General features: G+C 45.4%; 2 protein-coding genes across 2 annotated transcripts; one reads left to right on the forward strand and one right to left on the reverse strand.

Moving 5' to 3' along the window:
* Window positions 1-417: 417 nt before the first annotated feature.
* On the reverse strand, window positions 418-7970 carry ERH (ERH mRNA splicing and mitosis factor). Its single transcript, XM_061998000.1, has 4 exons — window positions 7882-7970; window positions 4282-4369; window positions 3539-3659; window positions 418-930 (listed from the first exon to the last, which is right to left on the reverse strand). Exons 1-4 carry the CDS (start codon window positions 7882-7884, stop codon window positions 828-830), a joined length of 315 nt encoding a protein of 104 aa, XP_061853984.1. The 5' UTR covers window positions 7885-7970; the 3' UTR covers window positions 418-827.
* A 181-nt stretch (window positions 7971-8151) lies between these two features.
* Window positions 8152-27388, forward strand: SLC39A9 (solute carrier family 39 member 9). The gene is made up of 7 exons (XM_010202200.2): window positions 8152-8690; window positions 13093-13201; window positions 16197-16388; window positions 18690-18758; window positions 19586-19671; window positions 21476-21610; window positions 23277-27388. Exons 1-7 carry the CDS (start codon window positions 8595-8597, stop codon window positions 23505-23507), a joined length of 918 nt encoding a protein of 305 aa, XP_010200502.1. The 5' UTR covers window positions 8152-8594; the 3' UTR covers window positions 23508-27388.
* The last annotated feature ends 261 nt before the right edge of the window (window positions 27389-27649 follow it).

The raw sequence follows: 27649 nt of genomic DNA on the forward strand, positions 1-27649 counted from the left end.
GTCTGCACGTGCTTCTGTAAAATTCTAAGTCCTTACTCTTTGTAAAGAGAAAAGATCCCCATCAAAGCAATTTGCCTGTTCTTTTCTCGGTGAAATCTGGAAGCAGACCAATTCACCTTCAACCTGCTCTTACCCATCATCGACCCCAGAGCAGACACACTTCCCTGGATAGAAATGCCTTGTAGAAAGATGAAGTTTAGAGTGCAAGAGAGTTGGTGTGTTTCCCACAGATCCCCAGGAGAGACAGTAGTTGAGACCAGGGCAGAGAAGTTAACTTGGCAGGCCAGGAGCTGAGCCAGTCTGTGACCCGTCGAACAACTCCCAGTTCAGTCCACGTGAGCTCTCGAGCCCGTTTCCTTGGCAAACGAGCAAAGAGGATTTGTTGTCTGGCAAAACCCACAAAATCCAGCACTCGAGTTTAACTAAAGGGTAGCTTTTTATTCCCCATCAAGACCGCCTCGAGGACATAACGAAACGCTGGCAACCCCACGGCAGGGCGCGTACAGTGAATGTGGCGAAGGACAATGTGGACAGCCCCAGGGGTTCAAACAAGGTAGGACCATTAGTCAACCAGAGGAACAAAAAAGACCAAATGAGAACTCTGCTGAAAATGTCACCCTTTCTTCTCCATTTACACTGAAAAAAACCCCCCAAACCAAAAGCCAAATCCGAGGAAACCCTTGCATCTCTACCAATAGTTCAGTCCTGGCTACAGAGTTTAACAAGATGGCAACAGGATGACTATGATACAAAACGTTCACTACTACACTCTGTACACACCTGTTGTCCAAGCCCTCCCCCAGCCCCACGGGAGGCTGCTGCCCCCATTATTTGCTTGCTTGCTGGGCCTGCCTGCGGAGCAGGACGTAGATCTTCTCCTTTATCCAGTCTTTATTGTATGGTTGGTATGTCTGAGTATCAGCACGGTAACTAGAGAGAAAAAACAGAATTAATGTAGTATCAGCCTGCCCTGTGATACCTTTACCAGAAGAACTTCACAAGAAATTAAGCCTCCTCAAGTGCAGGAGGCAGAAAGTTGTGCACAGAACACAGGCAATGTCAGAAACAGACGGGAGTTGCCACTTGCCAAAGAGATTTATCCTGTTCCCAGCAGATCAGGAAGAACCTGAGACAGAACTAGATGCTCCAGGGACTACTCAGTGGCTGTGTGGAATCACAGCGTGCTTGCATTTAAATTCACGAATGTAATTACTGATGGGAGACAACAAATGGAGCACCTTAATATTGTGGAGCTCAGAAAGAGGAATGGTTCCACCAGGAAATGATGCAATTTGCTTTAATGAACCCAACAGGTCTTCAGCACTACTTCAAGCAAACGTTTAAGTTTTCAAGGGTTCCACTTCTGTTTGGAGTTTTTAGGAAATTAATTAGAGGTACATTTTTCCAGGAGCAAAGGCAGAACCTCATGAGGTGGATGACAGAGGACTTTTGCCAGCTGGCAGTGGGGGCAAGCTTACATCTAACAAAGAAGGACACGTCACAGAAAGCAAGCTGAAAGCAAGAACTCATTTTTTTTTTCCTACTCAGGGATATTGATAAAAGTAGATAAAAGATTTCTTGCCAGAGACATAGGCCTCAGTTACTCAAGCTCTGTTGAACTGAAGCAGACTTGGACTGACAAGTGAAAGCAGAATGTATGAAGTTATCTGTGTGTATTTGAGCCCTCCTGTCCCCTCAGCTGTTACAGCTGCGTGTTCTTTTTTGTGACGGTGGTGCTTTCAGCGAGTGCTTCAAGATCCACTAAGTCCTGGGTACTCTTAAAGTCTTGGTAATGCATATCTCAGATCATCAGATGAGAAGGGTGCAATGGGCATTGGTAAGCAGCTAAGTAAAAACCCAGAGTTAACTCCATGCACAACGATTTACAGCTCTTACCTAAGGAACAGACCTCCAGCATGCTGATTCTAAGAGAGCCTTGTTATGTAAAACCCAGCAGGACTGCTTCAAGGCCACAGGAAGTTTCAGTACACACAGTACACTAGTAATTTAATAGCTCCAGTGCAGTATTAAGTGTCAGTTTTAGGAGAAGTTACTGATTTCTGCCTCAATCCATTCCCAGTGCTACGCTGCCAGACCAGTGAGACAGCACTCTGGGCATCTCCACCACCACCAGACACGCCTGATGCTCTCCGTGCTACGTGTGCCATCTGCTGGAAAAACAGCTCAAAGGGAATTTGGCACAACAGTAAGTTTTCAAATCTAATTGAGGAAATCATGAGATTGTACTAGAAAACAGTTGTTACTTCCTCAAGCAAGCAGCTATCTTCAGTGTCAGAGAAACTAAAACACAGCTTGTCTTTCAAACTGCACCAATCCAGCACTATGACACCTGGGGATCAGGTGTGGCAGAATGTCCAGGAACAAACAACTGCAGAAACTGTAATCCTCTTCTACTTGTTCTACTGAAAACTTTGGTAACCAGCATTTGTACCAAGTGTACTGAGTAAGGTAGACTCTGTATGTACATCAGAATGCAACAGAAAGCAATGCTCAGAGGTTTCTTTCCAACTGATGCTCAGAGGTTTTCTTTAAACAGCTTTTTATTTCAAACTGGAGTTACCTACCAGAGGCTGTTTGCTGTCCAGCTCCACCAGTACCTGCACTGGCATTTCAGACAGAGCACTACAGCTGCAGGAATGTCCACAGCAGGCACTCAGCGGCTTAAAAACAGTGCCTGGAACTTTGAGGTTGGAAAGCCAGACCCTTGTTGTTGCAGTAACTTCTCTATCTTTTGTTATCTGAACATGAGATTTGTATCCTTGGTCCTACAGAACTTCTGCCACAGTACCACTGTCCTATCAAGCCACTACCTTGACAGTCATGGTATAGCAAGTACTCATGATCTGGACTGAGTCAGCCACAGTGTGAATTGTCTTCTGAATGGTGCACCTTAGCATTTGATTTCATTGTGCAGCCAAAGTGGAAAGTACAAGACCACCTTTGCTTGCCCACAACTCTAACACACAGCTGAGAACTGGAGATAGTGTATTCACAAGAACACTTAAACAATTAGCTGGGCCTGTCTGGAGGGCCAGTCTGTTCCTCAGGCACTTCACTAGGATGTACTGAAACTCGCATCTTGTTGTAGCTCTATAAAAATAAGCAGTTGGCTGCAATGCACTTCCATAGACAGAATTCTACTCCCATACCACTACTCCAGCCCTCAGCTGAGTAAAATGCTGCCTCCTTTACGCAGCTGGTCCAATTATTAAGGCAGATGGAGCCTCAGTTTATACAGATTTCACACAATATGGAGCTGTAGCAACTGTTGGACTTCAGTATTTGAAAAGCTGGGAGCTTCCATGTGCCTAAAAGCCAACTGGAACTGCTACTTTCTAAGCCTTTAGAGATTATTCCGATGCAGTTCACTGGAACAGGCAACACTGCTGCCTTATCAACAGCTCCTGCAAAAACCCACCCAGAATCCTACCAGATTTCACACAAAACGGGGAAGAGTTTAGATGGAGACTTCTGACTTCTCCAAGTCACTGAAATGGGTTTGTACAACTGAACTTACACGAGACAGCTGAGGTCTGCCAAGTCATCAATGAAGTCAAACAACTGGCTGATATCGTACGTAATGGATGGGCTGTTGGGATTCATTCTCTTCAGATGCTCTTCGTACATTTTACAGACTCCTACAGAGGAACAACATTAACAAGGGAATGTTAACAAAACAACCAGCTGAAACTTCTTCAGCTCTTGATCCACGGATGCCAGGATGGTTTAGACATGACCACTGTGAAAACAGACACATAAGTGTGTCAGATTGTACTTTAAGTGAACTTGCAGGTTTAAATCATACAGCTGTAGTATTTCAGCCTTCCTTCCAAGCTTGCTATGTGCCTCCAAGTCATGCAGGATTTCTTCTCTGGCACACGTGCCAGGAGGCTGCAAATTCTCCATTAATTGTATTTTATATGTTATTCCCAGTAGCAATCTTTCCTTTACGTGGCTAGCACAATCATCAGTGAGTTAAGCTCTGAGCCTGCATTCAGGCACATCTGCTGCATGGCTCCACCAAGAATATGGCCTACTTTCATGGCTCCAATGTGGTTCAACCTAGCCAAACAAAAAAGAGGTATTTCATAGAAGCAATTGGTTTATTAGTGTGCTAAAACTTTGGTAAACTAGGACATGACCCTTTTTCTTTTATTGTGTGAAGTACTTTGAGAAACCATGAACAGCAACTTACTTTTCTTACTGTGCAAGTTTGGGAATATGCAAAAACCAGGGTTGTAACAACAGCTTTTGACTCACCTTCCATGCACTCATTCACCGATTCATAGTCAGCGTATGTTCTGCCTTCTGGCCTCTTGGTGGGCTGCACAAGTAGAATTGTGTGAGACTGAAAAACAAAAACACCAAGAAAACAGGTTACTTGCAAAATCTGAATGGGTTTTTTTGTTGTTTCAATTAAGTTACTTAACTGAATGAAGCACTAAAAAGGAGTGTGATAATTAAGCAATGAACCAAGGACACACACATCTTCCAAACAGCATTTACTGTTCGTATAAGCTGTGCTGATTGTTGTTTCCACTCAGTCCTGTCAATCCTTCTGTAACTTTCAAATGTGTGAAGCCACCAATCAAGCAGCCCATGTGTTGACAAAAAATGCCACAGAAATACTAAGTTCCTGTTTGAATGCACAAGGAAAGCAAGAAAATCAGTTCTTGATGAAAGCAAGAAAGTCATTCTTGAAGTCAGCAGGTTGGGGCAGCACTTTTTTTCTGTTGTACCCAGTGACAAGGGGTGATGGAAAGAAGCTGGAACACAAAGTTCCATTTAAACATAAGGGAAAAAACTCTTTCCCTGCTGAGGTGAGGGCCCAGGCTGCCCAGAGAGGGTGTGGAGGCTCCTTCTCTGCAGGTTTCCAGACCCACCTGGACACGTTCCTGCGTGACCTGCTTTGGCAGGCGGTTGAGCTGGATGATCTCTAAAGGTCCTGTCCGACCCCCTCCATTCTGTGATTCTATGAATGTCTAAAAGCTGTGCCATTAATGCATTTACTTATTTTATTCCAAATGCAAGCTGTTGTAAGATGGTAAAGAACAAGGAGGGAGTCTAACTTCACTTCACTGTCGGTCTCACCTCAGAGATTTTAACAGAAACAGCTATTCTGAGTTGTTTCACTTCAAGGCAACACAAATGACACACGAGATCTGTTGTTGTAGTTCAGATTATTTCCTGCAAAACACATGAACTGATTTTTCATGCTCCAGTGAATCCACTGAAGCAGTAGGTATGGCTCAGAGGACTGTACCAAGTGTCAAAGGCTGTAAGCTTGTTCTTCTGCAGGAACAAATCCAGATGATTGTACACTCTGTGGCTTGCTATTTCTGTAATGTTTGTTAATTGGCTCCAACAAGTAATTCGAGCAAACAAGCAAGATTTTTGAGGTGTACACAATCTGTGATGTAATTAACAGGTTATACAGCACAGAAAGTTTGCAAGCATGCCACAGAACAGCATTTCCAGTGCTGCTAATTGGAACCAACACTTTCAGTGCTAACACGTGACGTGAGCCCACAACGTGAAATGTTCATGGAGGCAACTGCAGGGTAAGACACGCTGGAAACAAATACTGAAGCGTATGATTGGGCTTAAACTAAGCAGCTGCTGATAGAAAAGTCCTGACCCATGCCTTGGACACGTTAGTGAAGACAGTAGTTCAGTCTTCCTCAAAAAAATGACAAGTCTTAGTATTTGCAAGGAAAAGACCAGAAAACAGTACAAATCTGTATCTCACGCCTGACTGTGTTCCCTTGCCTGGAATACAGCTTTCAGTTCTTTAAATTCTCTCAAGTGACATGGTAGGAGACTCAGAGAAGCCCAGGAAAAAGTGGCACTGAAGCAGCAGGACTTTTTTCCCTGATCAGAAATGGAAAAAGAGGGGAATTCAGAGCTAAGCAAAGTAACAAAAATCACACAGAGGAGACCAGACCATTTAATTCCACTTTTGTGGATGCCACATTTGAAAGGAATTCCCCAAGGGGGCTGGTATCTGGCTGTTCCTAAGTGCATTGTACTTGAAGGGGCATGTCTTACCAGGGAGGCCAAAGGACTGCCAGACTTTACTATAACATCCTTTTTCCTGCACTATCATTTGTATTTGCTGGTCACTGATGACAAGGCTTAGTCCTGTGACTTGGAACTCTCACATCTTGGAAGCACTGTGACCCTGTGAGGGCCCCAGGCTGGAGCAGTCTGACCCTGAAGGACTGTTCCCCTGGGGGTGACTCACGCTGGGGCAGGGTGTGAGGAGCTGCAGCCCGTGGGAAGGAGTCATGCTGGAGCAGTTTGTGGAGGACTGTCCTCCGCGGGAAGGACAGTGTAGCAGTGGGAAGTGTGAGGAGGCCTCCCTGAGAGGCAGCAGTGGTAAAGTCCATCTGTAATGAACTGACCCCAACCCCCATCCCCTGCACCACTCAGGGGGCAGAAGGAAGGGGAGTCCAGGGAAGAAGGATGGATAGGGGGAAGGATTTTAAGATTTGGTTTTATTTCTCCTCTCCCTGTTCATTAACAAACCCTTTTCTCAAACATTTCTTTGGGAACTCCCCAGTATTTTACCTTATGGGAACAAAAAAAGAAACTGTTTGAATTGATTTGATAAAGTTGCTTCTCCTATCACACAGGTACAGTCGAGTTTGGAAGCCTGAGAGAAATCTCCTCCAACTCTTCCCTGCCCTACTGAATACACACCTAGGTGATAGAGCAAAAATCCCTCTGACTAATCACTGTTCTGTTTTCCTATAGCTATAAATCTCGTTGGCAGGAAAAAAGAAAACCAGGTCAGAGGAAGGTTTGTGGATCAGTTGGTTTATCTGCAAGAGCCCAATAAGGTCTCTTATTGTTCTGTTGCACGTGTTGAGTTTTCTTGTATTTTCTTTAAAGACACAGTTGTGCTGGCTGCAGTCAAGCAGGACACTGAATGACATACCACATGGTTTATATTAAACCAAATTGGAACTTCTAGACAGAAAGTGCCCCAATGACTGCAGACACGACCCTGTGGAAACATTTAAGGGAGCACTGACAGCCAGAACAGCAGCACTTCAGAGCCAGGCAGCATCTGCTCAAAGAGGCTTCCAGCAACTGTGGTCTGTTCATCAATCAAGCAAAAAACCACCCTACAGGCAAAAAAAGAGACCAAGTATTGTAGGGATAAGGCGTGCAGTGGTGTAACCACAAGTGGCATACTGCACACATCTAGTTGCCCTTCAGTGACTTCTGCTAGGCAGAAAAATAACACTTTCAAGTGTCACCTTTTGCTTTGGGAAACAGGGACAAGGCTTGTGGCTGCTCAGGCCAGCAGGAGCCAACTGCTTCTGAGCAAGTGCTAGACAGATGCTCCCCCGCAAACCCAGAAGCGCTTGTCCTTCCACCGCAGGGCAGCAACGTGCCTCAGCGCACTCAGCTTTACCCGATGAGCCCAGCAAACTGTGGCGGCCGGTAGGCCTTTGTGCTTCGGCGTGCGGTGCCAACGGCCCGCGAGCGCGAGAGGCCGCCTTTGCCTCCGCCCGGCGCCGGGGAGCAGCAGCAGGCGGGAAAGCAGCGCGGCCCGGAGCGGCTCCAGGGGACGGGAACGGGCCGCTCGGGGGGGGACGAATTTCGACCGCGCGCCCAGGAAGAGGCCGGCGACGCCCGGCAGCCCCGCTCCAGGCCAGGGCCGGGCGCCTTCCCCGCCGCGGAGGCCCCGGTGCCTGTCCCGCCAGCCGCCCGCGGCCTCCCCCCCGCCGCGCCGCGCCGCCCCTTGCCCCGCGAGCTTGGAAGCAGCGCCGCGGGGCCGAGAGGCGTCTCCGGGAGCGGAGGCGCAGGGACCGCCCGCCCCGGCCCGGCGCGGCCCGGCCCCGCTCTCACCATCACGGCTCCGGCCGCTCAGCACCGCCGCGCAGAACAGGCGCCTCGCGATCCCCCACAAGGCCTCGCGCCCGCCGGAAGCGCCGCCCCAACGGCCGCGCTCCTCGCGCCACACGGCGGCGCGGGGCATGCCGGGAGCGGCCGCCGCCGCCATCTTGGGTGCGGGAACGCGCGCGCGCGTGGCGGCCGCCTGCCGCCATCTTGAGGTCGGGAAGCACGTGGCGGGGGTGGGCCGTGCCCCGGAACAGGAAGCGCCGAGGTGCCGCTTGGCTTCCGGGGCGGGGCGGAGGGGGTGCGCTGGTGCTGCTTTCCCGGTTCCCCGCGGCCCGCCTCAGGCCGCGCTGCCCTCGCCCGCCGCCCCAGCGCCCGCCGCCCTCCCCCCGCTCCCCCTAGCGTCAGGGGCTACGGGGAGGGTCCTGCTGGCCGCGGCGAGGGCCGGGCCTGCCTTACCCCCGGGCCGGGCCGCTCTCTCCTCCGGAGCGTGTCGCTGCCTGGCGCCCCCGGGATTCCCTGCCCGCCCTCTGCCCCAGCGTCGGGTGCGATAGCGGCTGCCGCACGCCGGGAGCGAGCGCGACCGGAGCCGCCGGGCGAGAGAGACATGGCTGAAAGCCTTTGCTGGGAGCTCGGTGTGTGCACGGGTTAAGACGTGCGGGGCCAGCTGAAAACGGTCGCTGGTGACTTTCACTCGGAGGGAGCGGTCGGAAAGCAGCGCCATGGATGACTTCCCCTCCATCTGCCTGCTGTCCCTGGCCATGCTGGTCGCCTGCTATGTGGCAGGAATTATCCCCCTGGCAGTTAATTTTTCCGAGGTAAGACAGCTTCGCCAAAGCGCTCGTTACTTGCTGAGGGAGAAAGTAGAGGGAGAGATGTGCCGTGAGGAGCTAGCGCTGTCCCTTGGGCAAGTGCTGCTTGCTAGGGATAATGTCACTTTGAAAGACTCTTAAGGAAGTTATGGTGTTAATTTCCATTCCCAAGTTGTAGTGTAAACCTAAGCTTGTTCTACAGCATGTACAAGAGCCATTTGAACATGCCAGGTTCAAGACAAGTGTCTTGGCTACAGGTGAAGCGAAGTCTCAGCATGTAGTGAAAGGACACAACAGGAGCTGGACGTGGTTGTTCTTAGAAGCTTGTGTGAGAAGCTGCTCAAGTCAGAGATTCTGTTACTGTGTGTCTATGGGCTGCACAAGTTAGGTTTTTCAAAAGCAATTCCAAGAGTGTTCTTGGAATACTTGGGTTTGGATCCCAGTTTTGTCCACGACTTGTGCTGCTCAAAGTTAAACCTCAGCTCTTTGATTACAGTGTAACTTCTAATGATGTTATTGTCCTGTGTAACTCAAGGTGGTTTTTGTTTGAAAAATGCTACATAAAGTGTTCTGTTCTCCTCTCCTGAGACTCCCATCTGCAGTGCTGTATCCAGCTCCAGAGTATAGGAAATAAAGACCTGTTGGAGTAGGTCAACAGAAGGGCCACAAAAGTGATCAGAGAAATGGTGCTCCTCTCCTGTGAGGACAGGCTGAGAGAATTTGGCTTATTCAGCCCGGGGGAGAGAAGGCTCTGGGGAATTACAGTTGAATCAACAGGCTTCTAAACCTTTTGGGGCTTCCAGCAGCTGCAAGAATACAGATGTGTTGTGGATCCAAAGCCAGCACTCTACATAAGCAGAAGCCTTTTGTGTGTGCAGTGTTTACTAACAGCATGCACGTGTGCAGTCAGGTTTGCTGGTGGTATTTTAAACTCAGAAGTTTTAAGTTCTCGATGTTACACTTGACTGAAATCAGATGTTTTAAGGATCCACACGTTTTGCTGGTTTAAAAGAAGAGCAGGATGTGTAAATTACGTGCAAATACTAGCTACTCCTGGAAGTGTCTGGTCAGAGGGTAGAGTTGTTTAAAGGGATTTCTTAGGGCTCTGCAGGAGGGCAGTTTCAAACTGAAATGACTGGGCTGCCAGAAGTTTAGCAGATGGCCTTATTGAGGAGAAATGCCTCCTCCCACTTGCCACAAAACGAGTTCTTTATGTAATCCACTCCAGGTGCTGGAGAACAAAAAATTACTTGTTAGTGTGAATACGTTCCTTAAGATGAGGGCTTGTTGCCATCAAGCCTATTGATGGTGTTCAGTTGCTAGTTTCCACTCTTTTAACTAGCTGTGGATATTCTTGGCAAAGCCAGATAGGACTAAACATTGGTGGTGAAGAGGTACAGACTGAACAGAGCTTTGCTTTATCTCCATGTGCAAATGTCTCCTTAATCTGAATGGACAGTACTCTGCTGGGCTAACTGGGCTGGAAATAACAGGGGATGGGTCTCCAGGATGTGTCTTAAGTGGTGGTCTAAATGTGCTTCAGACAAGTGGAGCTGGAGCAGTTGGATTGCTGTGCTGATGTGCCAGGGGTAGGCAGTGCTGACTGCCCTGGGACTGCTTGCTGCTGGAAACAGCTGTCAGTTTTTGTGAGGTCCAAGTAAGAGTTTCAGTGCCATGCAGACTTAAACCAACTGCTGGGCAGTGAAACAGTTTAAGTTGAGGTATTTCAGGTGATACCCATGCATTTTTTCTTAGTGCTGTTTACTGTGTTGCTCTTGTTTTTAATGACAGACTGAAATGGTTTGATTTCTTGGATGCCTTTTGCTGGTCTGGGTAGGCTGCAGTTGTTATATATATATATATATAACACCTCTATATTCACCGTGTCTAAGGGTTTGGAAGTGAGAAGGAGACTTCTTTTGAAATGGTAACTTCATAGTGTGTGTTACTTCCGTGGATCTTTAAGATTCAGAGATGCCCAAGCAAGCAATTCTCTGTGTTTGCAGTTGTAAAACACCTGACCTGTGACTCTTATTTTCCCTGTGTTTATATATGCCTGTATTTTAGAGACATTAGTGCTGCACTGTCCAAATGAGCTGCCTGTTTTCCTTCTAAGGTGCAATATTGTTTTGCAGTGACTTTATGAGCAGTGGGTGATTATCTTCTCATGTAGATTGCCACTGTTCAGCAGTTTATAAAGTAGAGTTGTTCTGTGTGCCATCATATAGTGCATGTTGGTGGAAACTTTGCAGGTGCTTTCCTCTCTTGCATATTACTAACTTTCGCTGGGAGTGCTGTAATTGTTTCCTTGTGGTTGCATTTGGCTTGCTCTCAGAAAGCTGGCTGTGTAGTTCTCTGGAGCCTCCTATTTCTTCTCTGCAACATTGCCTGTCTTGGGGAGATTCAGCAACTTGTGTCATTTTGGTGCCTGAAGGAGAATGGATGGCACAATCTGGGCAGGCAGCAGGTGGTTTCCTGTTAGTCAAACGCTGTCTGTCTGTCTCCACGTCCTCAGTAGTTCACATCAGTGTTTTGTTAGCACCCAGACATCTCACTGTGTGTGGAAGACAATGATGGGCCTGCCACAGCGTATGCTACACGAGTTGTTGCCGGGATCTGAACTCCCATGCTTGATACTTGTGATATAAGAGCTCTTAACAGATACGGTGAGAAACATCCTCTGCAAGCTGGGATATTGTGGAGTCTCTTAGATGTTTATCTAACTGGATTTTCAGTACCTGGCTTTGAATTTAGACTGTTTGCAGGGAAGCAAAAAGTAATAGTAACCTGTTCTTAATATTTATCTTCTTAAAACTGAGTTTAGTCAGTTTGGGAGGAGTGAGAGCTCTCTAAGCTTTTTGCCCCAAATTAGAACATAACTGGGAAGGTAACATTTACTAATAGCAGCAGGTAGAAAGTCTTCCTGAAACAGGAATTAAGCTGTTCTTCTTCACAATAAAAACATTATGTATCTTTGGAAGATTAAATTGAAAACTTGCAATACTTTTGTAACATCTGTTTTAGAACCTGCCTTTGCAGAGGGGAAAGGGGATTGCCATGACCTGTAATTATATGGAGAGTGTAGTATTGTTTTATACTGCCCTGAAGGCCTTTACAGTCCGTAACACCTTTTAAAATGCTACTGGAAGGCTTAGAAATGGTTGTAAAAGCAGTAATCACTGTTGTGTGTTCCTGCACCTCTGACTTGAAATGTCTATTAGCATCACTAGCAGTTTGGTGCAGTTCCCTCATTCAGACTCGTTTGAGTCAGCCTTTTAAAATCCTTCTTTATAGTGCTGCTGTTGGAGCTGTTTCGGGGATTTGATCTCTTCTGCCAGGTTGTGTGGCTACCTGATGTTTCGTGAGTGTGTGACACTGTGGTTCAAAAACTTTACCTGGCACCTTTTTAATATGCATAACACATCCTCATCATCTTTCATGTACAAGAGGAGTATCTTTCTCTCCATTTACTCTTTCTAGCCATGATTTTATGTTTTTAAAGAGAGTCTGTTGAGTGGCCTTCCATTCAACGGGGTGTCACTGAAGTTGGGAAGTTTAAAGGCCAGGCTTCTGCATGGGAACAGCTGTTTCATTCAGAGGCAGAAATACAGCTCATCTGTCATGTAACAGTCTTGGAACACCTTAATTTCTTCTGCGACTCCAAGCCTGTAGGTGAAAGTAGATCTCCTGCTGCTCTTTTTTTTTCTCTAAAACCTTTTTCTCTTCCTGTAGCGCTAAAACTTTTCTCGGCCCTTTTCTGTGTTATAAAAATATAGATGACTCAGTGGTTTACGCTTCTACTCCACCAAGGTATTTAAATCTGTGTTGCTTCTCTTGTCCTCCTGGTTTGGCAGTTTCTTGTATTTTCTTTTAGCATTTAGCTTGGCTGTTTTGGGGAACAGGCTGTTTATTGTGTGCTGTGCCACACCTAACAGATTTCATGGAACTTGTGACTTCTAGTTGAAAGGATACATTTGAAAACAAATCCAGAATGGAGATAAAACACAGGGCTGCAAATCTGCTTTAAAATTCAGGCACTTGCAGTCTTTCTTTGTCTCTGCAGGCCTTACAGTTGGAGGCCCAATAGGATGAATTACACCCCAATAATCAGTAGTGCCTAATGGAGCAATCTTGCTATTTTCAAGTACACCATGTTTCATTTCTTGTGTGATGTTAACAGTCAAGTGGGTCATCTTTAATTTCCTCCTCCAGCTGATTGCATCAGACAATGGATATGTTCACTTTCCAGAAAGTTAATCATTAAAAATATAAGATTGTACAACTGGGGTTCCTGGATGAAAATCAGCAAGGGGTTCTGAAGACTGATCTTCTCCCCCCTGTTAATGAGAGAGAGTAAAGAAATCACTTTCTTTCTAAAAGATGATAGTTGTTTTGTACTTGTTTGCAGGAGAAGCTAAAGCTCGTGACTGTTCTGGGTGCTGGGCTGCTCTGTGGAACTGCTTTGGCTGTCATTGTGCCGGAAGGAGTACATGCACTTTATGAAGACATTTTGGAGGGTAAGAACCAAACCCAGGTGGCCTTATTCAAGATAACTTAGGTCATGGTGTTACGGTGTTCTGGGGCTTGTTTTCAGGGCTTTTAACATGAGATTGGTGGAAAGGTTTCACAGCAGCATGACACAAAACTGCAGTGGGCATGATCACTACACGTCTCTGGTGATTTGTCAGAGGGATAGGGTCAGGCTGCAGATCGATGCCTCTTGCTGAGTGATCCATGGAACCACAGCCTCTTAGGCCAGGTCATGTTTAGTGTTCCTCATTCTGGGGAGAGTTAAACTTTAACTTTCACTGGAATTCCAAAGCAGGTGTAAGGATGCCTTTGGCTGTTTTGGCTTAGATTGTTTCTCATTAAAGCAAGTGCAGGAACTGTTTTATAGGTCTATATGTACTTACTGTCGTATGAATTTCCTCCCATGAAGTTGAAGAGCAACTTGGAATTAAGTTCCCTCAATACTTGGCTGAAGATGATGGTTATATAGGCTAGTTCACAGAGAAGGAAGCATTTCTTTCTTGTGTGCAGGTGTCCATTACAAGTAGGTATCTGTGGGTGGTTCCAAGTTCAAGCATCCAGCTCTAGTCTACTGTTGCTGGTATTCAAAACCCCACAGCCTCTAATGAATGCTCCAAGCTAACAGCAGTTATGTGCCTTGTAGGGACGTGAGGTTGGAGCGCTCAATTTGAGCTTACAGTCTTATTTTAAATAGCCAGGGCTCATTGCCTCTGTTTGGAGTGCACTTTCAATCTTCAGCTTGGAGCCTTGTGCTGTTTCATTACCATTGTAAGTATGAGATTTTTCCCAGCATGCTCAGAATCAGAAATTTGTCTGGATGTAAATAGCAACAACTTGGTGGTAACAGGAGAAAAGACTGAAGTTGAGGCCGTAGAGAGCTGTGTCTGATGCACCACTGTTGCTAATGTGGCTTTGACAGGTGTTGTAATATTGTTTTCTTATGCTGCTGGGGTTTTTTTTCTTGTTTCTACACTGGTTTAAATTCCTTTTTGGCAATATGCTTTAAGTTATCCTGGTTTAGTTTCCACCACATTTGCTGTTCTACTTTCATTATCTTCTGTTTACTTCATATCTATAAAATTATCCTTTATCAAGAAGTGAAAGAACCTCTGATTATGCTCTTACACTGTAGTGTAATTTGTGCACTCTAGGATGTCTCTAATGAGTTGTGGTTGTGGGTTTGCTTTTCACTCAATTATAATTCTAAATAGACTAAATTTTCCTTGTCTTTACTGCTATCCATGGCACTACAGCTGCTGGGAACGCTGGCATTTTTCATTCTGTTTTCACTAAATAGGGCACACTGTTCATGTCTGCTGTCTACAGCCTGCTGTTTAGAGCTGGATACTCTCTAACTTACACTATGTGGCAAAAAAGGCACTTCCCATTCCTGCAGGAGTAGTATCAGAGGTACTTACCTAGGAAAAAACAGTTTGTTCTGTCAATTAATTCGGACTCCATTCCTAACTCCCAGTATTGTGGCTAAAGCCAGTCTTATGTTAACATCAAGCTTAACATTAACAGAGCTTAATGGCATTGTCTTTATTTTATAATCCATCCATTTACATAATTAAACCTAGAAAGGTGCCCAAGGGAACCTTGAGACATTTGTAGATGAGGGAACAGGCTGCCCAGGGAGGCTGTGGAGGCTCCTTCCTTGGAGGTCTTCAAGACCCACCTGGACATGCTCCTATGCGACCTGATCTAGGTTGATCTGCTTCTGCAGGGGCGTTGGACTGGATGATCTCTGAAGGTCCCTTCCAACCCCTACCATTCTATGATATATCTGCAAAAAAGAGATGTCTTTGTTTTGCCAGTTCCGAGTGTAATTTGACTCTGAGTCTGGTTGCTCGTTATCAAAATGGGTGTTTCATTGATACCAAGTCTTTCACATAAAGGTACTAAGGCAATGCTTGTAATCTTCAGCCAATTCTGAAACAGCTGCTCTTTGCCCTCTGTCAGATGGGATTGCAGAGGCAGGAATTTCCTGTGGTCTTAAGCAAGGCTGGGAGCCGTGAGGCAATGACTACTGGAAGTGCTAAATGCAAGTTCCAGAGAAACCACCTTTCTCTTTAAGCTTGTGTAAATTTAGAGTGAGACTGACATAAGTTTTGTTGAAGTTGGTGGGAATTTAGTGTGTGAGTGTTTGCCTGTGATAAAGATCACGTATGCTGGGCAAATGGCACCCTGTAACATTCAGTGAAGTTACATTGCACCTCTGCTTTCTGAAGGTTGTTGTGGATGGAGCCACCACCCACTGTCACTGACCTGTGAAATGTTTGAAAATGCTTTATTTGGTGTACAGTTCATGATTTTAAAGCATTCTGTACTATGGAAACTGAATTAAAAACCTCACCTGATTTCAGGGTGGGACAAAGTCGATGTCTGACAGCAGCACGGAACTAAAGCTTGTGTAGGGGAAGGAAACAGCCACACAACATTCAACCCCAGGGCCAGGGCTTGGGAATTTGAGTGGTGCTGACTTAACTGTTGTTCTAGTCTGTATCAATGCTAACTTGTTTAACCAGAGTGTGATGGTTGGAGACATACAGTCTTTTAGAAGGGTAACTTTATTATCTTTTAATGAATGGAATCTATTTTATCCCCTCGTCCTGTATTTTCTCACTTAAGTGAAAATTTAGATGTAACTGCTTGACAATATCTCTGAATACTGACAAAACTGGTGACTTTAGGTAAACAAGGACCTGCTCAGCAATTTTGTCTGTCGATTTGTATTTGAAGTGCAGCATTTAAACACAGTAGCCTGGCTTATCACCGTTGCTTTTCCTAAAGCTCTGAAGCTATCCGAGGAGAGGCCAAACGGGCAAATAAATGCATGCTTACCTAAGGAAACGCTCCCAGGCAGACCTGAAACGAGGCCTTTGTCCAAGCAAGGGTGAAGAATGCTTTTGGGAAAGGAGGAGAAAACTGAGGGTGCCATGTGTATTCCCCAGCTCCTAATGGCGTTGCTTGCTGCCGCAGGGAAGCATCACCCCGCAAGCGAGATGCAGCGCGTGGCTCAGTCCGAGCAGGTGGCGGAAATCCCGGCTGTGCACGAGCATGGCCACGACCACACCAGGCTGCACGCCTACATTGGGGTGTCCCTTGTCCTTGGCTTTGTCTTCATGCTCTTGGTGGATCAGATTGGCAGCTCTCACGTGCACTCTACAGATGGTGAGTAAAGCTTTGCTTCAGTTACACTCACTAATTAGTCTTAATTAGCAAGTTGTGAATATTGTTGGAATGCATCTGGGATTTAATTTGACCAATTGCATTCAGAGTTCCAGTAGGTGCCTTACAAACATAAAGCAAGGTCTGTGTGAGATGTTTGTGCTGGAAACCTGTCCTGGAATTGAGCATAATGTTAGCAGTGCCTTTGCTAACGTGGAGCAACCGTGTGAGCACACATGGTGTGAGGGCTGGAGGGTGACTGCACACTTGAGTCTGTTTTACAGTGTCACCTGCAGGGAATTTCTTTGGCTTTCAAAAAAACCCCTCAAGTTAGTTTTATCTTCATTCACTTTTCCTACTTCATTGTCATACACATAGGTAAAACTTGCACAGAACAAAAAGTTACCTTAGGTCAGGCTTCATAAATGACTAGGTATAAGTTCTGGGACTCCCACACCAGTCTGCAGCCTCACTCACTTCAAAATACTTCCTGCTTAGTCCAAGCATTTCTCAACTTCGTTGTGAGACACTAAAAATGCCTACAGTTGCCTTTGTTTCCTGCCTGTGGCCTCATGCTCAGAGGGTAGCTTGAAATGCACCAAAGGAGTTTTGTCATCTGAAAGGACATTTAATTGCCTTTGGCTGCTCATTTGTCTCCCACACAATCTCTTCTAGTGGTGGAATTTGGCCCTCAAAAGTTAAGGAATTGATCTCAAGGGACAAGTAAAATACACAGACGAAGGAGGTGGGATAAGTTTTGGTTGGATCCTTGTGCAGCTGCACAGATCTCGTAAGGTGTTAGTGTGGTGGGGCAGATGGGAGGCCAGTGCAGGGACTGTCGGCTTTGTGCTCCTGGACCAGGGTAAATGAAGCCCTGGCTGGCTGATATTCAGAGCTTTTCAAAGGAAACAGTGGTAAGAGAGAATGACAGTGGAACACAGGTGAGCAACTGCCAGGAGAATCCTTGGTTTGTACAGGTTATGATCCCTCCCTATGTCTCTGGTCAGAGCAAATGCCAGGAGAAGTCTGGCTACAATCTATTTCAGAACTACACACTATAAAGTAGGATATTAAATGAAGTTTTATCAAGTCTGTACCTCTGTCACAAGAAATGTAGTGTTTTTGTAATGTTTTTTGAAGCTACCAAAGAAGCAGTGTCTGGTAGTTATGTCATCTTCCAAGTGTCTGGAATGGAGGTACAAAAGACTCTCCCCTTTGAGTGTGTTTTACCAATTGAAAGGAAATGTTCTTTTTCACATATTCGGTGTAAGTGCACCATCAGTCACTCCAGTGCAGATGATGCAATTAATTGCTCAAGTAGGCTCCCTTTGATTCTGAAGATCAGTCTGAGTGAGGAGAATACATCAGTGTTTTAGCCCTCTCACTTCTCTGATCTTGACTGGGCAACTGTGTGAGTGCCTGGATGTGAAGAAACAGGAGGGCAGGGGGACAGGCAGGAGGAGAGGAACAAGACTGGACTTTCCACTTTGGTGGCAGCGCAGACTTAGTAAAGTAGCTGTGGAAGTGTTCCTGCAGTCAGTTTACTGACAACTGGTATAATTAAAGTCTGTTCAACTGTTTGAAATTAAACAGTTGAATAAAAGATGTCGCAGGCCTTAAATGCCCTGTTCATTGCAGTGACTTTGCGTGTGTGTGTGTGTGTGTGTGTTCTGCTGCCAGTTGCACAGTGATGGATGTCACCCTGCTGTGCTGGGAAAGGAACTAACCTGCGAGTGCCTTCTGACTAGCTGTCAAACAATTGCAGTCAAAACACTGGATCTCAAGCAGCACTGGCTGCATTTCTCCTCTGTGGTGTGTAGTGTTGGGTGGAAACTTTTACAACTGCTGCCATGACAAGTAGAATTTCTTGCTTACTAGGAACTGCCAGAATCAGTTCAACAGACACTGCCCCAGACTGTCTCATGAAGGAAAATGCCAACGTTGGGCTGTGTGGGTTGCTTGGAATGACTCTGCATTCTGGGGGTACAGAACCAGCCTTTCTTCCCCTTGGCAGCACAGAGCTTGAATGTTTGGTTTCAGCATATTTAGGAAAACAACTGCTTCTGCCTATGTTAATGGCCCTGTCAGCTGCAAAGAGCTGCCTAGGGTTCTGTCACTGGCTGTTGGCAGAACGTAGGTGATTAGAAGGTGCTAGCTACCAAACTATTTTACAGTAAACTCAATGCAGAAATACAGAACCTGGTAGTTCTGAGTATAACTACCTAAGCAGCTGACAGAGACAGTTTTTCTTCTGGCATGTTTTATTTGTTCTCTTTACCCTAACTTTCCTCATGGCCGTTTCAGATCCAGAAGCTGCAAGATCGGGGAACTCCAAAATCACCACAACACTGGGACTAGTAGTCCATGCTGCAGGTAACGTGGGTAACGGTTAGCACCTGACAAGGGCTTCTGTTGCTCATCTTTAGGTGGGATAGAAACACCTGGGGTTTTTTTGGAGGTGGCTTTTTGTACCCATAAAAGGGCAGGAAGAACTAAGGAACCTCTCCAAAACTTACCAGGAAAATGTACTCCAGTGCTCACTCTCTGCCTCTTCAATTCCTTGGACTGCTGTAGCTGTCATGCAGTCAACTCATGTGCATGCAATTCTTCACTGTGTATGTAGCATAGGTATGATCTTTTTAATATGACCTGCTGAAGGTTTTTGTCTAGTGAAGTCAAAACATGTTGATAAAAAAGAGATCTCTTCACAAAATGAAGCATTTGTATATTAAAGGTTGATACAGTATCCATTTCCTGTTTCATTTAGACACTATATTGGTTTTAAGTGGTCAAAAACTAGTGTTCACAGTAGTATTTTCATTTGAATATTCATTTAAAGAGTGATAATTCAAATGCTATTAATGTGTAGAATCTACAACAGATATTGAGACGGGAAGCCACTTCTTTCTGCTACAGAAGACTAAAATAACTGAGCTTGTTACTTGGTTCTAATTTGTCAGAGTTCTTGAGTACTGAATGGATTCTCAGCATTGCTCTTATGGTTCATGTTGAGGGCTGTCTGGTGATCCTGAAATTGTTGTGGCTTAAAGGGAAGTGAATCGTGGGGCTGGTATTCTTAATGGCGTTTTGAGGAACAGGACTCCTCAAATCAACCTGTCGTGTCCTGTCAGCCCTTGAGGGGGTAGGAAAGCTGAAACTGACATGGAAGAATAATCCCTCAATTTGCACTCCTGTTTCAGCTGATGGTGTTGCATTGGGTGCAGCAGCTTCTACTTCCCAGACTAGTGTCCAGTTGATAGTGTTTGTGGCGATTATGTTGCATAAGGTAAGTCATCATCCACAAAGTCCCATTTGTTCTTTTAAAGACTGTCAGAGTGTACAGAAATTACTGAACATCTGAAGTTTCCTTTGTGATGTAACGTGGAGGTGTGTAACACCATTGAGGTGAATGGGTTAGTAGCACAGCTTCAAGGACCAGCTGCACTGGTGTGTGACAGAGCAGCAAATGACGAAGGCTGAGGGGGGTAAGGATTTTGGCTGCCTACTGCCTGCCTTGGTTACAATGGCTGGGGAAAGCCTTCTAAAAGTAGAGAGAGAGAGGAACAGCTGACAAAGAAATGCGACAGCTTCACAGTGACTCTTTCTGAAGCTAGTGTGGTGGGTTTGGTTTGTTTCGTTTTAAAGAGGCAAACAAAAAACCCCAATACTGCTGTAAGAGTTCAGAGATGGAGAGAGGGAAGCACAGTAGTATATGCTGGTGTGTTCAAGGAGGAAAAGCAGTTTTATGCTGATCACAACAGTTTGTCAGTTCTGTGATCTTCTCAAGAAAACGGGAAGGATGTTTGTTATAAAGGGTTTTAGTGCTTAAAGAGTTAGTCTTTTGAAACTGCTGAAGACCAGAGTACTAAATTACAGCTTCTGGTTACCTCTGTTACTGTAGTAGCTTCAGCACCAGTCATGTGCCATTTCTGCAGGAAAAGGCTCTCAGTGTCTTTCTGATGGTAACAGCAAACAGCAGCTCTTTAAGGAAAAAAGATCTTCCCATCACCTATTAGCTATAGAGGTTCCAAGCATACGTGTGTAGGTGCATATTTGACTGAGGGTATCACGTGCATATGGTACAGAAGCTAGTCATACATTCCTCCAGGGTCTCAGTTGCTAATTGCATGTGCAGAGTGTTAGGAAGTCCACATGTGGTGTGCCTCCACTGCTTCTACAAGAAGTTGTACTTTACATAACCCCCTCCAAAGGTGACAACAGCAGTGCTGTATCTTGACATGAAGCTTAGTTGATGGCTATTGCCAAGTGAAACTTGCTTTTTTAAATTCTTAATGGTCAAATTAGCTGACTTTTGAAACGGTACCATTTTAGAAGAGGAACATTTCTCGTGTGGAAGATGATAATCAAATGCCTGGCTTTGAAAGAGAAATGTATTCCTTCTCAGGTGTCTATTTTTCTAGTCCTCTGATTCTTTTGGCTTTCCCATCTTTTTTCCTTCACTCAGTTTTCTTCTAGTTTTAAAAAATAATGATCCCTGGGTATGACAAATGCTCGATGTATTTTAGTTTTTCTTCTCTCAGAACCATCAGGGTGGATGGCTGCTGCGTTTACATGAGCAAAGGTGTAGCAAGTACTGTGAGTAATAGGACAGCTGTGCCTTGTGGTTAAGGAACTGGAGGGAGAAGAGCAGCAGAGGGAGAAAGGGGAAGTATTTGTTTGCTTCCCAATGGGAACAGAAATGAAACTGAATGATGGACTAATCAGAAGAGCTCTTAAGTCTCTGTTCATGAGCAGGCTGACAGTGACCTTTCCTTGGGGAGTTTTTGTCCAGCTGAGGGTGAGGAGTAGTATCAGCATCAAAAAAGTCACCTAAGTTATGGGAGACTTAGGGATTATAGCAGTGACAACTCAGAATGACCTTGGCTGCACAATTGCATGTACTCTGACAGCCAGAACATGAACTTCCGTTAGGTGCTGTTCACGTGCAGAACTCTTCAGTGTGCTAGTGCTCACTCTGAGTTTCTTCTGTTTCAGTGCATTTCAGTGTGGTAAGTCATATTGTGACTTCACCTGAGATTTCAGGGGATTTTCAAAGATACTGTCTGACCAGTGAATGTTGTTTTCTGCAGGCACCAGCTGCCTTTGGCCTGGTTTCCTTCCTGATGCACGCTGGGCTGGAGCGGAATCGGATCCGAAAACACTTGCTGGTCTTTGCATTGGCAGCGCCTGTTATGTCAATGGTGACATACTTGGGGCTAAGCAAGGTAGGTCTGTGACTTTGTTCTGCTCAAAATGTAGCTTAATGGTGGAGTCTGGGGGAAAGGAATATCATGGGTTTCATAGAATGTAATTCCAAACTGCTTGAAAAGTTTAGCAGAATGGAGATTAAAAGTGGGTAAAAGATAGCAATATGGATGTGAGCAACAAAAAGTAACCCCTGCTTCCCTCAGAAACAGTGGTACAGCTCCTCTCTAGAGGAGATTTACTTCTGTCTTGTCTTCCTTCTGCTTCTTCCTACTGAGAACAATTTATTTGTGTACCAGGTTTTACCTGATGACTGCAGAACTGAGTCAATTTCAGTGCTGCTGCGTGCATTCTTATTTTAATACGCAGGTAGACAATAATCTTTGCCAGTTTCCCCTTCCATCCCAGAACTGGAGCTGTATGCTCATGCTTTCATGCTGTTTCCTCAGCCTTTTTGCCTCTCATACTCCTTAAAGCACGGTCTTGTCTCTCTACAACAAAAGGCCTGTGAAATGGGCCACTGTACATGAGGTTATCCTCTCTGTCCAAATCAAATGTTTCCACATAGCATTTCATGTGACACTGCTGAGGGCCCTGCTGCTGACACACTATGGTTGTAAAGAGTCTGATATGTGACCTCATAAAACTCAAAGTATGAGAGGAGAGATTAAGTAAATTATCTGGGCTAATCGCTGTACTTGCTGGAAGGGAGTTAGATTTGATGTTGCAGTACAGGAGACAACAGAAAGGGCTGGGTTTGCGAATAGAAACAGACATGCTGTCTGGGGGCTCTTTTGATATGGGCTCACTACGAGTTGGTTTTTCATTCTGCACTTCAGAAAGAATGGAATTGGTTAGCCATAAGAGCTGTCACAGTGGTTGTAGAGTTCCAGAGCAGAAGATGTACCTCTTGTCTTTGGGGGGGTACCTGAGAGTATACCAGAGAACTAACATCACACTTGAGGTGGAAATTGTTCAAGAAGCATTTTGAAGCTAATAAGAGTCAGTATCCATTTCATTATGTTTAATGATGGGTAGTATGATCTTAATCCTGGGTTGGATGTGAAGAGGTGCTGTTTCAATCCAGAAAATGCATTACTTCATGCACGTTGCATGGGGGCTTGGTAAGAGTTTTGGATGTTTACTTGTACATACCAATGAAGTACTGAATGAGTGAGGATTTGGGGCTGAAATCTAACAAATCTTGCTCTGACTAGCAGAGGACTAGGTACTGAAAGGCCAACATCTTACTTGAACTCGTTGTTTGGAAAAAGAGAGAAAACAAGTCTTGAGTGTCCTTCCTAAACTGTGCAGCTTTGCAATCAGAACTCTTTATTTTCAGAGCACATTTTGTCACTTTGCCATTTAATATGTTGCTGTGAGGTGATCAAACAAGATGCTTCTCTACAAGACTGACATTTTTCTTCTGTAAGGGTTCCCAGGAGTCTGAAGTGAGCTACCTAGGATGAGAAGTGCCTTTCTGTCCCCCATGTGAACTGTAGAATGCCAGTTGTGTCTTGCACCTTCCGTGTAAGGAAACACCACATTAAACCATTGTCACTGAGAGACAACAAGAGTTGCTAGAAGTCCTACTGTGAAAATTATGAATGATTGATTGAAGAACTTCTGCTTATGCTCATTTTTTTCCTCTTCCTGTTTTCTTTGTTGTGTTTTTCCCCACTCCAGAGCAGCAAAGAAGCCCTGTCAGAAGTCAACGCCACCGGAGTTGCTATGCTGTTTTCTGCTGGGACTTTTCTTTATGTTGCCACAGTTCATGTCCTCCCAGAAGTAGGAGGAATTGCTCATAGCCACAAACCTGAATCATCTGGAGGAAAAGGACTCAGTCGTCTGGAGGTGGCAGCCCTAGTATTAGGATGCCTTATCCCTCTAGTTTTGTCTATTGGACACCATCACTAAAAGCTCCGATTTCCCTGTTCTCCTCCTCGACCTGACGCGAGCAGTAAACGTTGGCTGCTCTCGTTATCATTGTCTCTTACCCATCATCCATCCCATCCACTTACGGAGTTCAGAGGGAACCTTGATTGCAAAAGGAGGAAGTCTTTAGTGTAGCAAAATGTACTTTGGCAGCCAGACATAAATTCTGTGTAACTTTCTTTTCTGAAGACATTTGCTGTTGTAACTGTTACTTCTGGCCCTATTCTCAGGGAAGATGGAACTTGGAGCTTGAGAAAGGTGATCTGTGAAGAACACAGCGACTCATCACGAAATTGCAATCACCAAAGTATCCTGCAGTTCTCAGCTTTCACAGCTGAGAGCAAAAACAAAGGATGGTTGCCCTGGGAGAGGTTGAAGTCTTACTAATGAAGAAGGGGGTTCTCCCCACAATGGTTCCGTGTTGTCCTGACAGAGCAACTGGTCCTCGTGGTGTTTGTCACTGATTTACATTGCAAAAATATGCCAGGCTTGCAACTCTGGACAACACTGCTGTTGTCACAGAAGGGTCACTGAAGGAAAGAAGTGACGTAGGCAAAGCGTAGGGTTAGAGTAGGAAATGAGCTGCTTTCAGCACAGGTGAATTTTGCCATGTATTCCATTGTTTAAAAGGGAGGATGGAAGCGAGGAGAACGGCAGTGCTCTGATCGCTTATACAACTGTTAATCATGTTTTCAAAGGCGGTTATTTCTGGGGAGGTGATCTTCTGCCAAGGCAGTGAAGTGCAGGCACCAAAGCCGTTGGCAGGAATTTAGGAGCTGGGTCTGTGATGGCACTGCTGCTGGTGTGGAGAGAAACACCCACAGTTCCTTTCGAAATCAAGTTGTTCTGGGCTCTGAGGAGTAGAACTCTCCTGGAGACAGCTGCTGAGGGACCAGGGAAGTTTACTAGCTTATTTTCACAAGTCTGAACTGCTGAAATGGGTGGGAGCTGTGGGGTTGTTATTGTTCTGTTCAGTAGGTATTGAGGCTAACAAAACCAGACGTTTACTTAAATATTTATGCTGCAGATAGAGTACAAAGTATCTAAAGCAGTTCTGGACAAAAAAACCCAAACCAAAAAACCCCCAGACTGGTGGGTCCTGAGCTGTTCAGTGTTTTGCTTTGCCTTTGGGAATTGTGCATTTGCCTCTTACTGATAAGCATGAATTTTGGTGAAGTCTACTGGAGGACTAACTGCCAGCTGCTGATGCCTCTCCCTGCAGAAGAGTGCTAAGAGATCCCTCCCTTCCCAAAGCACAGCCTTTCTTGTCAGGCACCATTTCTCTTATGCAAACCATGTTGTACTCTTCATGACTGTAGTGCATTGGCAAGTGAGGAACGCCTGCCATGCACAGACTCAGCATCACGTCCTTTCTGTAGGGGAGAACTTTTTAATGCCTACCCTTTTTAAGCTGTACTCTGTCTGCACTTTCTAAAGATAACATTGCCAAATACTTTTTTTTTCTTTTGATGATTTCTATTTGTTTGAAATGAATTTTCAAGGCTTGAAATAACTTCTTAACTGAAGTGCTTCTTGTTTCCATTTGAATGAGTGTGTCTGTTTCATGCCCTTTGTTACTATACTGCACAGGCCGCTGTCCTACTCGTCTGCTACTTCAGTATTGGGTATAGCCTGGCTCTTGGACTAGTGGCTGCTTTGCCTGTTGACTTTGTAAGGATAATGGTGTATCCCAGGCCTGGACCTTGTGCTGATTCCCAGAAGTGCTTGTTCATTTCTGTGTTTACTCTGCAAAATCAATACAAAACTATGAGAAACGGTGTTTTCCCACAGGACAATGCTTTCAGGTGGGGTTAGCGTGTCAAGCCTAAGCAAGCAGCTTTTTTGAATTAGACCTTCAAAAGTTAGTTCTGTTCTGAAAAGCAGCTGCAGAATTAGTGACCTGGAGGAGATCCTGTCTTGCACATCCTTAAACGATTTTAATGACATACATCTGCAACTAGTAAGTTACCCGCTGAAATACTGCTGTGATACAGGTTACTCCCACACAAGGATGATACACAGGGATGTTCTCTCCACATCTCCCAGTGTTCTTCCTGCTTTCCCCCTACTTACCTTCTTCCTCGATAGTCCCGCTATTTTACCTTGCTTCATGTTTCCACGTGTTTGCAAAAGCTGGGGCACGTGCAGGATCTGCAGCAGAAGCAAGGGATAGCTCGGTGCAGCACCAGCTGTTACATGTTGTAAAACATGTCAGTTATTCTCTCTATAAACTGTCCTCTGTCACTTGCAGGTGCACCTCACCCCACTAGCTGAGCTGGCATCCTGACTGGCTTCCTCTTCAGCCTCCTGGTGTAGAACAATCACAGGGGTTTAGGGAGGTGTGTAGGAAAGGTCCCTTCCATGCCTTTTGTTCAGTGTTGGCAGTGTTGAGACATCAGCATTCAGTCTGGATCCCCCTGTGTGGATGAGGATGTGGCAGGCAGCCTCGCCATGGCTGGGGTGTGAACCGTGGTGTGGGAATGATTCAGGAACTATAGAGGCCAAGTTACAGCAGCAGGTGAGCAATTCTAAATGAAAGCATTGGCACAAAATTCTCACAACACATACTTTCAATTTTGGCACCTGGGTAATAACAAAAGACTTCTGTGACTTTTGTTAACTTGTTTCCTACCCACTTAGCAGCAGCAGCAGCAATTTCTTTTGGCTGCCTCCGTTATTTCTGTGTTGAACTATGATTTTCAATTGTGTAGCCAAAACTGCAGTGAATAAGGAAGCTTTTGGTTATGTGATAAGTAGAACATCAAGTTTTACATGCCCAAATGTGTCCCAATTGTCAGTTCCACATGGAGCATTGTTTTCTTGGAGCAGAGTATTTTAGTGTGTTAAATAAAATGGTCCACATTGTCACAGCCCCCTTTTTACCTCTCTGCCCATCTGTCACAGTAAATCCAAGCACTGTACGTAGTCAGGGCCATCTGGTATCATTTTCTGTTCCTCTGGGGACCTTGGTACAAATTCCTCTTACTCTCTGTAGTAGCAATCTCTGCCTCTGTTTTCTCCTGTGAGGTGGGTGGCAGCAGGTTCAGGCAGGTGGCAGGCATGTCCCCCCTTCCTTCCGTAAGTCCCCCTAGGAAGTCTTCTCATCAGCTGTTTTTCTCAGTTAATAATTTCTCAGTTGGTGATAGGAATTGGACTAAAGCTGTTTCTGTTGATCCCAGAGTGTTCAGGTACTTTCCCTCTTGTTCTAGTTCTTTTGCTGTTCCTACATAAAGGAGGGATAAACCTCTTGTGTAACACCTGGTAACAGATGCAGGAGCTGCACTAACACGAGCTGAAGTGACTGAAGCAGAGCTTGTCCCACTGGGGAAAACTACTGTCTCTTCAGGAACTGGTTCAAAGCCTTCAGGAGCTTTTGGCAGCGGCAGATGTGGTCTGTGTGGCAGCAGGTATATGCAGAGTGAGAGAGATGCTGCCCTCTGTTCCTGAGAGAGTTGCTGCTGCCTCCTTCCCGTGCTTGGGAAGGAGAGGAGGGAGGTGTATCCATAATTTGGGAGCGGGAGTGGTTGTGTTACGGTGATGAGGCTTATGATGAATTTCAGATTCCTGTTCACCTCAGACTTCTTCTACAATAAAATAAGTCTGTTCTTTTATTCCTTACTGTACTTCTGTTACATCTCTTAGCAGGCTTGGCTTTCCAGGAGAAGACAGTGTGTGGTCATTGCTGTTTACCTGACTCCATGTACGGAACTGTAATTTTAATGTCTCTTTCCCAAACCCTTTGTACACACAATCATTCCATGAATGGCTGCCTTATCATTTTTCCACTTTAATTGTGAATGGTTAAAAATAATGTTGCCATTTCCAATGTGTTTTATTATATTAAATTTTTACTAGGTGCAGTGCTTGGGAGTTGGCTGGTCATTTACTGCCTGGGCTTTTGTGAAGGGCGGTGGCAATCTTCAGCGTGCCGCAAGCGGGGCACACTGTACGTTCTGTTCTGGTACAGGCGTGTGTGCCGCTTCTCATCGTGCCTGAGCACCTCCTGGAAACTGGAGGTGTGAAACTGCATGTTGGGAGGCAGTCTGGCAGGTTGATTTGGACCTGGGTGTGACAACATAAACGTTGAAATGATTTGATGGATGTGCTTGAGAGACGTTTGACAA

The sequence above is a fragment of the Colius striatus genome, chromosome 6 (genome assembly GCF_028858725.1).
Source record: "Colius striatus isolate bColStr4 chromosome 6, bColStr4.1.hap1, whole genome shotgun sequence".
NCBI classification, from domain to species: domain Eukaryota; kingdom Metazoa; phylum Chordata; class Aves; order Coliiformes; family Coliidae; genus Colius; species Colius striatus.

What these genes read in the sequence shown, in the direction of transcription:
- SLC39A9 (XM_010202200.2), top strand. Translation starts at nt 8,595, where the DNA reads ATGGATGACTTCCCCTCCATCTGCCTGCTGTCCCTGGCCATGCTGGTC. An exon ending in TGGCAGTTAATTTTTCCGAG is followed by an intron (nt 8,691 to 13,092) that starts GTAAGACAGCTT and finishes ACTTGTTTGCAG; the next exon opens with GAGAAGCTAAAGCTCGTGAC. An exon ending in TCACGTGCACTCTACAGATG is followed by an intron (nt 16,389 to 18,689) that starts GTGAGTAAAGCT and finishes TGGCCGTTTCAG; the next exon opens with ATCCAGAAGCTGCAAGATCG.
- ERH (XM_061998000.1), bottom strand. An exon ending in GGTGAATGAGTGCATGGAAG is followed by an intron (nt 3,660 to 4,281) that starts GTGAGTCAAAAG and finishes GTTCCTCTGTAG; the next exon opens with GAGTCTGTAAAATGTACGAA. An exon ending in GCAGACCTCAGCTGTCTCGT is followed by an intron (nt 931 to 3,538) that starts GTAAGTTCAGTT and finishes TTTTCTCTCTAG; the next exon opens with TTACCGTGCTGATACTCAGA.